This window comes from Phytophthora sojae (genome assembly GCF_000149755.1).
Source record: "Phytophthora sojae unplaced genomic scaffold PHYSOscaffold_2, whole genome shotgun sequence".
Lineage (NCBI taxonomy): Eukaryota > Oomycota > Peronosporomycetes > Peronosporales > Peronosporaceae > Phytophthora > Phytophthora sojae.
The window spans coordinates 5883834-5896303 of NW_009258116.1; the positions used below are offsets into that span (position 1 = coordinate 5883834).

A 12470-nucleotide genomic window follows, 5' to 3' on the forward strand; every position below is an offset into this window, starting at 1 on the left:
TCGAGATATTCTTCTGGTGGTTCAGCGATCCCTCCGTGGTCCGGAGACGCCGCGATCTTCTAAGGTTGTTCAGCGATCCCCCCGCGTGAAAGCCGGCGCGAGGCGTAGTTTCCTCACCCAGGCCGGGACCTGAAGGTGAGATGTACACGGTCGCCCGAAGCCTCCGTGCGGGACACTTCGAGATATTCCTATGAAGCTCAACGGCGGTCAAACGGCACACGGAGTACTTCGAGATAAACCTCAAGATGTTCAACGATCCCTCCGACATCGAAGCATGGCTGGGGGAGTGACTTAACGACCTGTCGGCGTTGTAAAGGCAACCGCAGATTCGACAAGCAAGAGATCTGCAGCTTTCCTCGATCCGACTTCAAGATGGCGACTTTGTTCGCTAGGTGATTCGGCTGAATCCGCGAGGTGACTCGAGAACCAGAGTATCGAGAAGAGCCCCCGCGTGAAGATCAGGGTTCACCAGCAGAACGAGACACCGTCAAGAACAACAAAGAGGAAGCTGTAGTTGGATGGCCTGTCACGTGACGAAGGGCCACGAACAGGCAGCGCCAGACGATCGCGCGCTGGTGATCGACTTGACTGACGAGTAGTGTGGTGGACATCGGCCAGATCGGGTCGTGGTGTACGGCAGGAGGCGTGTGGTGAAGAGGGCAAGCCAGTGGACTAGTGCCACCGGCTGAAGGCGGTCGTTTAGCAAGCAGTGGGAGGTTGAAGTTGGCGATGGCGACGACAGAAGATCGCAGTGCGTGGGCGACACGCCGGGACAAGGGCGAAGAAGTATACGAGCGAGGAGAGGCGAGATCAAGGACAGGAACGCGAGGCTATGAGGCCACGAGCATGGAGAAGGATTCGAAGAGGGAGAGGTCCAGTAGGTAGGCAGGCGCCCGTGCGTAGGAGTAGATACAGCGGGGATAGGATTGAGTAGGAGGATACCGAGCGGCGGTCGGCCGACTCGACCCTCAGTTGCGGTTTTTCACAGGATTGTGGTGAGTCAAGACTAATATACACGAGTTGCGCCGAACGCACGGGTTTCCGGTCTTTGGAGCAGCGACGAAGAGCGTCGGCCACAGCGACGGCAATAGCGAAGGTATGGCAGTGGTAGGCCAGTGCACAGATGAGGGCAGTGTTCGAGTAGGGCGGCAGGACTGTGGAGAGAGACCACGGGGGCTGTGGTGTTGGAGCACCTCGGCCGAGTGGCGCGGAGCTCGCATGTGCCAGTGTGCGAAGGGCTCTTGCTGCCTGCTGTATATAACCGGGCTTTACGAGCTGGAAACAGCTAGTGGGGCTACCCGACCACTAGTGCTTATAACGTTTCCTCCTAGCCATCCCTATCCTAGCCATGCGTGCAGGCCAGTAACGTCTGGTCAACACTGAACGGCCTCGCACTGGAAGAGACCCTGCTTACCGAGACGCTCCCTACGTGCTTAGGTGAGCAGCTTGTGTTAACGATCTCCCTCCGACGCGGTGCAAGAAGAAGGGCACTCGGAGTGGAGATAACGACATGGTGGTCATGACAGGAGCCTTCCGGGCAGTGTCCATGAGTGGCGCTGGCGGCTTGGCTTCAGTGGGCTGAGCCCGTGGCGGAAAGAGAGGAAACGGAAACGATAAGGAGACGAGAAGTATACGATAGGCTAACGATCTTTGTATTACGGTAACAGAGTACTAGCGACGGAATGACGACCGAGGGAATGATGGCACGTGACGAACGAGCTCAACGCCGAGCTGGGTCGGCGGAGCGAGCGGCGACGGAGGCGGCGAAGCAACAGCGGCTCCCCCAGCAACCGACGACGGTGACGACTTTGGAAACGGAAGACGGCGCCACGGTGACGTTGAGTACGGAGGAGATACGCCGTCCGACGGGCAACACGCCCGTGGCAGCAGGCGGCGCTGGACAACGCGACCTTGGCGGAGGTCAAGGCGGCGACCCTCCAGCTGGACAAGGCGACGGTTCGAGCGGCGGTGGCAGCGGTCGCGAGAACACGAGTACGGCTGGTCAGCAGACCAACACGAACACGAATACGAACGCGGACACGACGATGGAGGAGAGGACGGTGGACTTGACGGGGAGTGGCGGTGCTGGCGGTGCCGGAGCGGAACACCCACCACCACCTCCACCTCAACCACGTCCAGCAGCGGCGGCAGCATCGAGTGGGCATGGTACGTCGCGTGAGAGTGCTCCTCAGCGGCCGATCATCGTCCGCGAGAAAGCCAAAGCGCTGAAGTTGAAGAAGTTCAAGGGCTTGGATGACTCCATGCCCGTGACGATGTGGCTCAAGACGGTGCGCGCGGAGGTCAGGCGCCAGGCTGTGTCGATGGGCGTCACGTGGCAAGAGAAGCAGCTCTACCACGAGGTCGCTTCGCATCTCGAAGGCGAGGCGCAGCGCTGGTTCGCTACGGTGATGGAGTCCGTGCCGGAAGACGAGGAGAACATCAGCACCCTGGACGGAATGCTGCGCGCCAAGTACATGACGCAACGCACCGGACCAGAGGTGGTTGACCTACTCAACGCGAGACGACAGATAAGAGGAGAGCGGTTGATCGAGTACGCGCAGTCGCTGCGCGAGATCGGCGAGCGCGGCGACGTCGGAGAAGATTGGCTGGTGAATGCCTTCTTGAAGGGGATGAGCAGCCCCGAGGGCGCGACCCATGTGCGAGGCCACAGGCCTCAGACGCTGGATGAAGCAGTGAGCCTGGCGGTGCCCCACATCGGCGAGTATGGCGAGGGGTACGGCGTCGGGTTGGAGACGGTGATGGAGCGCTGGGATGAGCGCGAGACGTCGAGCGGACGCGGGCCCGTGCAGGGGGCCGCGAAGAGAGCCGGCGGCCAGGAACAGTCTGGGCTGGCAGGGAACTACGGGAGTGTGGTGACTGGCTACGGGCCCATGTGGGGCACGGCGGCGAAGCCGCCTAGGTACGACACAGAGGGCAGGCAGGTGAGCTCTGGAGGAGCCGGTGCGACCGAGTGGTGGAAGGCGATACCGCCTGGGTTCCAGCTGGTGCCCGCGGGAGCGGTTGGTACACCAGTGGGTACACCAGTGGGTACACGTGGCAGTTTGGGAGACGGTTCAAATTTCGAACGGCCAGCAGTGACCAGTACGGGACGAGGGGAAAACGGCCAGCAACGGCTGTGGACCAGAACACGAAGCGAGCAGCCAAGACGCTCAAGGTTGAGGGCAAGTACGGTGGCGATGGAGCGAGTGGCGGGCAGTCCAACCCTGCGCTTGCGACGCGTGAGGGCAGGATGATGAACCAACAGCGCTATCTGCAGCGGCAAGCACAGCCACGGCGCGAGTTCACGCCTCGGCCGGGCACGGAGTGCTACTACTGCGGACGCACTGGGCACTTTGCGCGGCACTGCGAGGTGAAGGCAGCGGATCTCAACGCCAGCGGCGTGAACACGGCCGCTGACGCGACGGAGAACACTACGGAGGAGTCGGGATACGGCCCGCGAGCGAAAGGGCCCCGGCCTTACTGCTCGCAGGCACAGGACCGGGTAAGACGGCGAGGAAGCCGTTGGTGGAACGACAAGGACGGCGGCGAGATGGCGGTCGAGACGAAGGCCGTGGTCGAGGACGCGGACGACCCCGAGGACAGCGAGGACGTCGAGGACAACGAGGGCGCTTCGAGTCTGGGGATGGCGCGGCGGAGAATGGCGCGCGGGAGCGCGGCGGAGAGACCGACGGTACGAGCGGAACTGGGGATGACGCCGAACGTCAAGTGGCGGTGGCCTCCCATCCCGACGCCAAGGACAGCAACAGCGGAGCGTCGACGAAAAAGCGCGTGCAGCTCGCGGACAACGCGGACGGCGTCGACGAGAAGCCGTCGGCGAAGGACGCGAAGAACACCACGGAGGCGACAGGCAGCTGCGCCGCGGTGGCGAACCACGGCGGTGGGGCTGTGAACGCGATGGTGGTCCAGCGCGCGGAAGGGAAGCGCGTGGTGATCGACTACGGCAAGTTGAGGACGACGGACGGCGGTCGGATCGACGGCAGGCCGGACGAGGAAGAACTACGGAAGAAGGTGGACGCGCAGCTGGCAGCAGCTCTGGCGGCGTTCGAGCAGTCAGTAGATCGGTCGACGCGGGCGGCTATGAGTACGAAGGGCTCGAAGGACCCCGCGGACGAGATGAGTGCGGGAGGCACGAGCAGGGGAGACACCAACAGCGCGACAGACGACACGCTGAAGGCGGAGCTGCGCGTGCGTGGCAAGGAACAAGGGCTAGTATTGCTGGTGAAGGCCCGGCAGCAAGCGCGTGACGAGGCGACGAAGCAGGAGATGGAGCGGCAGCTCCACAAGCGACGAAAGCGGCTCGATCACACCAAGGCGCGTCGAGAGCGGCGTGCTGAACGTGAACGGATGGCGGCTGAGCTGGCGAAGAGCGGCGCTACGGCGGCAGCGGTGCGACTACAGGCTCCTCAATGCAATTACGAAGCGCGATGTCTACCCCTTACCTCGCATCGATGATACTCTGGACAACTTGCACGGTGCCAGACGTTTCACCAGCCTGGATCTACATGCCGGGTACTGGCAGGTGCCGGTAGCAGAGAAGGACCGAGACAAGACTGGCTTCATCACGAGGAAAGGACTCTTCAGATTTGTGCGGATGCCCTTCGGGTTGGCGAATGCGCCGGGGACATTTCAGAGGATGATGGACGCAGTGTTACGGGGACTGACATGGCAAAGCTGTTTGGTCTATTTAGATGATGTTATTGTCTTCTCTAAAGGAGATGTGGCACAGCACGTCGTGCACTTGGCGTCTGTGCTGGAAAGGTTGTCGAGCGCGGGTCTGTCGCTGAAGGCAAGCAAGTGTGCCTTCGCGTCGACACGTCTGAACTACCTAGGACATGAACTTGGCGGTGACGGAGTGAGGCCGATGACGAGTTTAGTGGACAGCGTCGTACGGTTTCCAACACCGACAGATGCTGCTGCAGTGAAGAGATTTGTACACATGGCGGGCTACTATCCGCGCTTCGTGCCGGATTTCGCGAGTAAGGCAGCGCCTATGACACTATTGCTGCGGAAGGGGGTTGTGTGGCGATGGGCAGAGCCACAGCAAGAAGCATTTGAGCGGCTGAAGATGGAGTTGACGCAGAGGCCTCTGTTGGCCTACCCGGACTTTTCGAAGCCCTTCCGGTTGGTCACGGACGCGTCGAAGGTAGGCCTCGGGGCCGCGCTGACCCAAGACCAGGGGCAGGGCGAGCAACCGATCGCCTACGCTTCTAAGATTAATTCGGAGACGGTGGCAGCGTACACGATCACAGAATTAGAATGTGCAGCGGTGGTTTGGGCAGTCAAATTGTAGACCTTACCTGTACGGACGCAAGTTTGAGCTCGTGACGGATCACGCGGCGCTCAAGTGGTTGATGACGTCGAAGGAGTGGACCGGGCGGCTGCACCGCTGGGCTCTACAACTTCAAGAATACGACTTTGAGATTATCTACAGGCCGGGCTCGAGCAACGTCGTGGCTGACGCGTTGTCGAGGGCGCCGGTAGGAGCAGTGGTAGGAGCATCGGAGCAACGAGCAGCGGTAGCCGACGGGGCAGCCAGCGACGAGCAGCTGACTGATCGTTTCATTCGTGACGAGCAGGCGAAGGATCGCACGGTGAAGAACCTCAGGCGGAAGGGCAAGTACCGTGACAGGGCTATTGTGGTCGAGGACGAAGTCGTCCACATTGTCCAAAGCGATGGCAGTAAGAGAGTGGTGGTACCTACGGCGCTGTGGACGGCAACGTTGAGAGAAGGTCATGACTCGATCTACTCGTGCCATTTGCACACGCCTCAGACGTACGAGCGTGTGGCAAGGAACTACTGGTGGCCAGATATGCGGGCCTACGTAAGGAGATGGGTGCAGTCGTGCAGAGACTGCGGGTCGAGGAAGACGAAACCGAAGGAGGTGATTCCCCCGCTGAGAAGTCAGGGCGTGGGGAATGCAGGTGATCGCTGGGCGCACGACGTGGCGGGGCCGTTGCCCGTCACACAGGAGGGCAATCGGTATGTAGTGGCGGCGGTAGACTACGCTACGAGGTACGCGGTGGTGGCGGCTGTGCCCACGCACACCGCGCCGGACATCGCGAAGTTCATTGCGAACAAGTTGGTGTTTGTGTACGGCCCCATGCGTGAGGTCGTCATGGACGGTGCGCCGGAGTTGAACGGCAAGGTGTTGGACGCGCTGGTGAAGGCTCTACAGGCTAAGCAGATCACGCCTGTACCCTACAGACCGGCCTTGCTGGGGCTGGTGGAACGCATCCATCGGTCCTGGAAGGACATGGTGGCGATGTATGTGGCAGAGGCTCAGGACGATTGGGATCAGTGGCTGCACTGTGCAGCGTACGCGTACAACGGGGCGATACACTCGGGCACAGGCTACAGCCCGAATGAGCTCATGATGGGAAGGAAGCTGCGCGCGCCGAGCGAGCTGCTTCGCAGCAGCGGCGTCACGCAGACCGGGCCGTTTGCGGAGTACTACCGCAAGCTGGTCGACGACATGACAAGGGCCACGGAAGCAGCGCACGCAGCGTTGGCGAAGGACCAACTGCGTCGCGAGAGGTACTACAATCGACGTGTACGGCAGGATACAACGTTCGAGGTTGGAGACTTGGTGTGGGTGCTCAAGCCTCCACGAGGCCAGGGCATCACGAAGTTGGCCCATCAGTGGGTGGGCCCGACGAGGACCGTGCAGTCGGCAGGGTTCGACAACTGGGAGGTCGTGCGCGACGACACGGACGAGCATTCGATCGTCCACTGCAGCTTTTTGGTGCCGAGCCGCTGTCCGAGCGACTCCTTGGGCGTGATCGCGGAGAAGATCATCACAGAGCTGGAGGACGACGACGCAGAGCTGCGGAGGAGCGACGGCGGCGACGAGGAGCCAGTCGCAGTGCAGCCTGGTGACGGACAGGACGAGGGACAGCACGATGGCAGAAGTGCTGTCGCTACAGCGCACGCGGGCGCTACAGGCGACGGAAGAGTAGTGACTGAAGGCCGAGAAGAAGGCCAAATGACGTCGCAAGCGGAGGAGAGCAGTTTCGCACGGCGAAGTACGAAGGAGACGACTGGTGGCGGAGAATCCACTCCGGGCGGAGCAGGAGAGCCCGTGCCGACCAGTGCAAATCTGGCCGGACAAGACGCGGAAGAGAAACGACACGATGCAATGGGTGATGTGACCAGTGGAGAAGCGTGTGCTCCAGCGGTCCGTGCACCCAGTAGTCGCGAAACGGCGAGGACGACGCCGGGAATAGCAGCGGCCGCACAGGACGCTGAAGATGTGAGGACGAGCTTGGTGGCGCAGCCAAAGCTGCCAGTAAGGAATCGAGGACGGAAGTGCAAGGTGGAAGCAGATGTCGAAGCCAAGGCCAGTGAAGAGACGAAGCAGCGACGACGACGAGAAGCCGACGCTCGTGAAGCTTGAGCAGCTCGACGGCGGGCTGCGCGTGACGAGTCGGAAGCCACAGAAGCGAAGGCGGCTGGTGCAGACAGAGCTACTGGGGTTCATGCTGGTAAAGAAGCCGATGGTGACAAGGGAGGCGCTGCGCGACGAAGTGGCGAAGGGCAAGACGAGCACGTGCGCGTCGGAGAAGCTGTCGGCGGTGGCGAAGACGCAGAGGGTCGCGACGAACAAGGTGCGGCGGTGGATATGCTGCGCGGACGAGGACGAGCACGATGGCAGCCGCCAATGCCGGAGCTCCTGCAAGTGGAGACCGCTGGCTACATTGTTGAACGAGCACGCCAGCGAGTGCGCAACCGCGCAGGACGCTACGTGCGTGAGCACCAAGTGGAGTACAGCACTGGGCCAGGACGACCAGCGGGACGGCGATGGCTCACGGAAGCAGAGTTCGACCAGTTCGAAGATGCTGCCAAGGTCGAGGACGACCTTGGAGCCGGGGATGGCGTGTAGTTGGATGGCCTGTCACGTGACGAAGGGCCACGAACAGGCAGCGCCAGACGATCGCGCGCTGGTGATCGACTTGACTGACGAGTAGTGTGGTGGACATCGGCCAGATCGGGTCGTGGTGTACGGCAGGAGGCGTGTGGTGAAGAGGGCAAGCCAGTGGACTAGTGCCACCGGCTGAAGGCGGTCGTTTAGCAAGCAGTGGGAGGTTGAAGTTGGCGATGGCGACGACAGAAGATCGCAGTGCGTGGGCGACACGCCGGGACAAGGGCGAAGAAGTATACGAGCGAGGAGAGGCGAGATCAAGGACAGGAACGCGAGGCTATGAGGCCACGAGCATGGAGAAGGATTCGAAGAGGGAGAGGTCCAGTAGGTAGGCAGGCGCCCGTGCGTAGGAGTAGATACAGCGGGGATAGGATTGAGTAGGAGGATACCGAGCGGCGGTCGGCCGACTCGACCCTCAGTTGCGGTTTTTCACAGGATTGTGGTGAGTCAAGACTAATATACACGAGTTGCGCCGAACGCACGGGTTTCCGGTCTTTGGAGCAGCGACGAAGAGCGTCGGCCACAGCGACGGCAATAGCGAAGGTATGGCAGTGGTAGGCCAGTGCACAGATGAGGGCAGTGTTCGAGTAGGGCGGCAGGACTGTGGAGAGAGACCACGGGGGCTGTGGTGTTGGAGCACCTCGGCCGAGTGGCGCGGAGCTCGCATGTGCCAGTGTGCGAAGGGCTCTTACTGCCTGCTGTATATAACCGGGCTTTACGAGCTGGAAACAGCTAGTGGGGCTACCCGACCACTAGTGCTTATAACGTTTCCTCCTAGCCATCCCTATCCTAGCCATGCGTGCAGGCCAGTAACGTCTGGTCGACACTGAACGGCCTCGCACTGGAAGAGACCCTGCTTACCGAGACGCTCCCTACGTGCTTAGGTGAGCAGCTTGTGTTAACGATCTCCCTCCGACGCGGTGCAAGAAGAAGGGCACTCGGAGTGGAGATAACGACAAAGCTGTAGAAGAAGAAAAAAACAGTAAGACCACCACCAGGATTTTAATGGCCGTAGAGGGTTGGACTGGTAGTGCTTTCTTTAATAATAAAAACAATACAAATCTAGAAAATACTAAATAATTACGGGTTGACTCGCTGGTCATTTTCTCTCAGTAGCAGAAAGGAAGGGACAAACTTTGTTGCTGCACACGAAAAATAGAAGCTTGAAACCGGGCGAATATGGTCTGTGGGCGTTTTGCGCTGAAGAGCGTGCCCGGCGTGCGCCGGAACACCGGGTTAGTGTTACAGGTGGCTGTGGCTAGACGGACAGAACAAGTTTGGTGTTCTGTCCAGTGTTCTGTCATAGCCGGACAGAACATTGGAGAGAACACTTTGTTGAAGCCAGCACAGAGTGCTACGGATTGGCATGCACTCCCACTCGTGTGATGACCAAAGCCACTTTGCTTTCACTGCTGCATGCGCAATGACAAAGTGTCTCGTGCGCCTTCTACTAACATGCAAACACAGCAAGAAGAGTCTAAGTTCTGTATTTGGGTAGCTGAGAGCCTGCCAACAACAGCATGATTTACATCAAAATGAGCTACGGCAGAACATAACAGACGTGGTCAAGCTCGAAGACCCACACAAAATGCAATACAATCAAAGAAATCATTGAGGTTTAACACGCATTTATTCACTGTTACACCCGTGAACATCTCTGCTGCACCACACTCGCAAAGATCAAGTAAGGGACGCGGTCACTTGGTCAAGGGCTCATCTTAGCGATCATATTGGCCTGGGGTCACAGCGAGGGTTTCCGCAAGGCGTTCTGCAGTTCGTGTCTTCTCCATTCTGTGATCGCTGTGTCCTTAGTTCACACAAGAACTTCCGTTTTCGTTGACGAGTAGCCTTCGACTCTACCAGAAAGCCATTAGATCATGCCGCTGAACTTGTCCTTGGTTACCGCCGCCTTCGCCAACGCATCACTGGGATCGAGCTCGATACACCACGGCTTCCGGGGATGATACGTTGAACGTAGCCCTTACGAGCTTAGCCTTGGCACACTCGCAGACACCGAGAACGCCGTGTGCTCTGGTTCGGGCACTGCGACCGAAAATATCGCAGCTGTAGCCCACAAGCAATGCAGGAAGTACCAGAGCCGTCGGACAGGTTCAGCGGTAGCTCATTCTGAAAGCCAAAACACTGGACGAGCGTCAGACATACTTTGGCCAGCCAAATTCATCCGATTCGGAGGACATTTCATCCGATACGAACGAGCTTCACGTCCCGCCCACGGTTCCTCGTTTAGTCGGTGGGTACCAGCACCTTTAGACGCTCTGTGTACCGCCTGGCCCGTGATATTTAATCCGGACGTCTCGAGAACACGGCCCTTGAGTCGTAAAACTTCACATTGTGAGGTCGCGCATCCGCACATCCGCTGGACGCGGCTAGCGTGGCCTGAAAGGCTGTGTGATTGGATCTCGAGCATGCATTGTTCATTGATCAGGTCTTTCGGGTCGTGGTCGCAGTCAACGCGAACGCGTGCTTAAAGCGCAGAACTGCGTTCGCTTCTAGTAGCGATCGGCAGCCAGCGACGCGTCGCGTAGCTAGACGTGCTCACTAAAGAAAGGTCAGGGGAACTTTAGAACACACCTTGAATTGTGTCTGAGTATATCTATAAGGCTACTAGGCGGAGTAGATTTGATTGTGTAGTACTAAGTGGCGGGTTTCCCGGCGACAGTAACAGGTCGGTCAATCGACAGCACCCGCTTCTAGCTTTAGCGGCGAAATAGACTCCTTATCCACAACGAGGTTCGGTGCTTCTTGCCATGTACGTCTTCCTGGTACGAGTAAAGAGAAACCCTGGACGCGGTATGCCAACGGATATGTACAACGCTGTCGTGTGTTGTTGATTCGAGTTCGTAGTGCTTAATGGCAAATGTATAGCTAGACGATCGGCTCGAACGATAGCACCAGCTTCCAGCTCTACTGCGTCACATAAACTCCTCATCGCGTATTAATGACTCTATCAAGCTCAGGTTAGCGGATGGTCGTGTCTGCTCACCAGTGGCAAGCTTTCATAGGCACCAACACGTTTAGCTTCGAAGGCTGCGGCTGTGCGGCCACGCCGTCATGCCGATCCACGCTGCTAGACATTACGTGAATAAATGAACGCTTTAGGCCATTGAAAGACTCAATCACTGCGGTGTAAATAAGCACATGATATTGTGTCAACTACAAGGTGGCACGATACGGCAGCTCGGCATCTTACCGTGTTACGGTAACTCGGTTACGATGACCGAGTTATGGTAACACGGCCATGGCAAAATCTTGAGCGCTATGCGACACCATCGCCCTCCCTGATCCTGGTGGTATTAAGTACTCTATGAGCGTGGGCCTCACACGTTGGTGCGGGTCCTATGCCTCTCGATTGAGCGCAGTGATGCCAAACGCACTAGCCCGTGGTTACATTTCGGAGGAACAACGCACCAGTTGCTACGAGCTACCCGCTATCAAAGAGGCTGCAGCCGAGGAAAATGACTTTCAGGGAGATCAGATCCGGGCCAGAGCTCGCGCCTGTGTATTTCTGACGTCGCAAAAGCAACCGGCACGTCTAGCGAAGCACGTGAGGGCGGAGTATAATAAAATGGAGGTAATCTATTATTTTACCGAGGTAATGTTCTGTCCGACTAGTCACTGTCGTTACAGGTGGACTTCAGCTTTTACCGTGTGCTGGAAATGTCCCCGTCGATGTGTTTGGGGCTGATGTTCCAGCGGTCTAACTTCAGCAACTTGATCTGCTTGAAGCGGCAGCGGGGCATGCTTCAAGCGTAGTGGGAAGTCGTTGACTGCTTTGAAACCATCTAGCCCATACTTAATGTACGGGCTAGAATGGTTGCTGAAAGCAGAGCAATGGTGCATGCATGAGAAAGCAAAGCAATAGGCAAGCTATAAGCTATAGAAGCCATAAAGAACCCCGCCCAAATCGATACCGCAAGATATCATCTTCTGCCTTCATTTGCCCCCTGTATAGTTTTATAATTTAAATACAAAGTCGTAAAACACCTGCAATACATAGAAAATCTGCGATGTCTATGCCAAAAACAAAAAATATAAGGAGGTTGTACTTGAAATTTGTATTGAATCGATACCTACCTTTTGTGTGGACACACATATTCCGGTCCAGGGAAAATTGCCTTCAGCATCAGGGTTTGGTAGTAGTGAGAATTTTGGCTCGTAGTGATACTACTACTATTATTCGACTGTGAGTCACTATCACTACTACTACTATTAGTAGTGAAGAAATGAAATTAGTAGTTATCACTACTAATGTCACTACTATAGCACTACTATCCAGACTGTCGGAGCTTACCAGATCCTCCACGCGCGCGAGCTCGAGACGATTGTGGCGCAGTATCAGCTGCCTTTGTGCTCGCTCGTTGGCACTCCGCGTTCTTAGTGGACTCATCACAAAGGAGCCTGTAGAGAACACGCGTTCTTGGAACGCAGTTGAGCAGCCCCGTCCCAGCCAGACGCGTGCCAGTTTTGCAACTGACGGGAACTCCTTCTGCCCAGCCTCGAGAAACCAGC

At 58.0% G+C, this 12470-nt stretch overlaps 4 protein-coding genes across 4 annotated transcripts; 3 read left to right on the forward strand and 1 right to left on the reverse strand.

The window, feature by feature from the left end:
- Positions 1-2321: 2321 nt before the first annotated feature.
- PHYSODRAFT_487527 (hypothetical protein) lies at positions 2322-2729 on the forward strand (the record flags this gene model as incomplete). The annotated part of the gene is made up of 1 exon (XM_009521651.1): positions 2322-2729. A coding segment is annotated over one exon (408 nt), but the record flags the coding sequence as incomplete, so codon positions are not given.
- An 84-nt stretch (positions 2730-2813) lies between these two features.
- Positions 2814-2969, forward strand: PHYSODRAFT_456460 (hypothetical protein; the record flags this gene model as incomplete). Its single annotated transcript, XM_009521652.1, has 1 exon — positions 2814-2969. A coding segment is annotated over one exon (156 nt), but the record flags the coding sequence as incomplete, so codon positions are not given.
- Positions 2970-6395: 3426 nt separating this feature from the next.
- Positions 6396-6836, forward strand: PHYSODRAFT_422151 (hypothetical protein; the record flags this gene model as incomplete). Its single annotated transcript, XM_009521653.1, has 1 exon — positions 6396-6836. A coding segment is annotated over one exon (441 nt), but the record flags the coding sequence as incomplete, so codon positions are not given.
- Positions 6837-12258: 5422 nt separating this feature from the next.
- On the reverse strand, positions 12259-12468 carry PHYSODRAFT_419943 (hypothetical protein; the record flags this gene model as incomplete). Its single annotated transcript, XM_009521654.1, has 1 exon — positions 12259-12468. A coding segment is annotated over one exon (210 nt), but the record flags the coding sequence as incomplete, so codon positions are not given.
- Between the last annotated feature and the right edge of the window lie 2 nt (positions 12469-12470).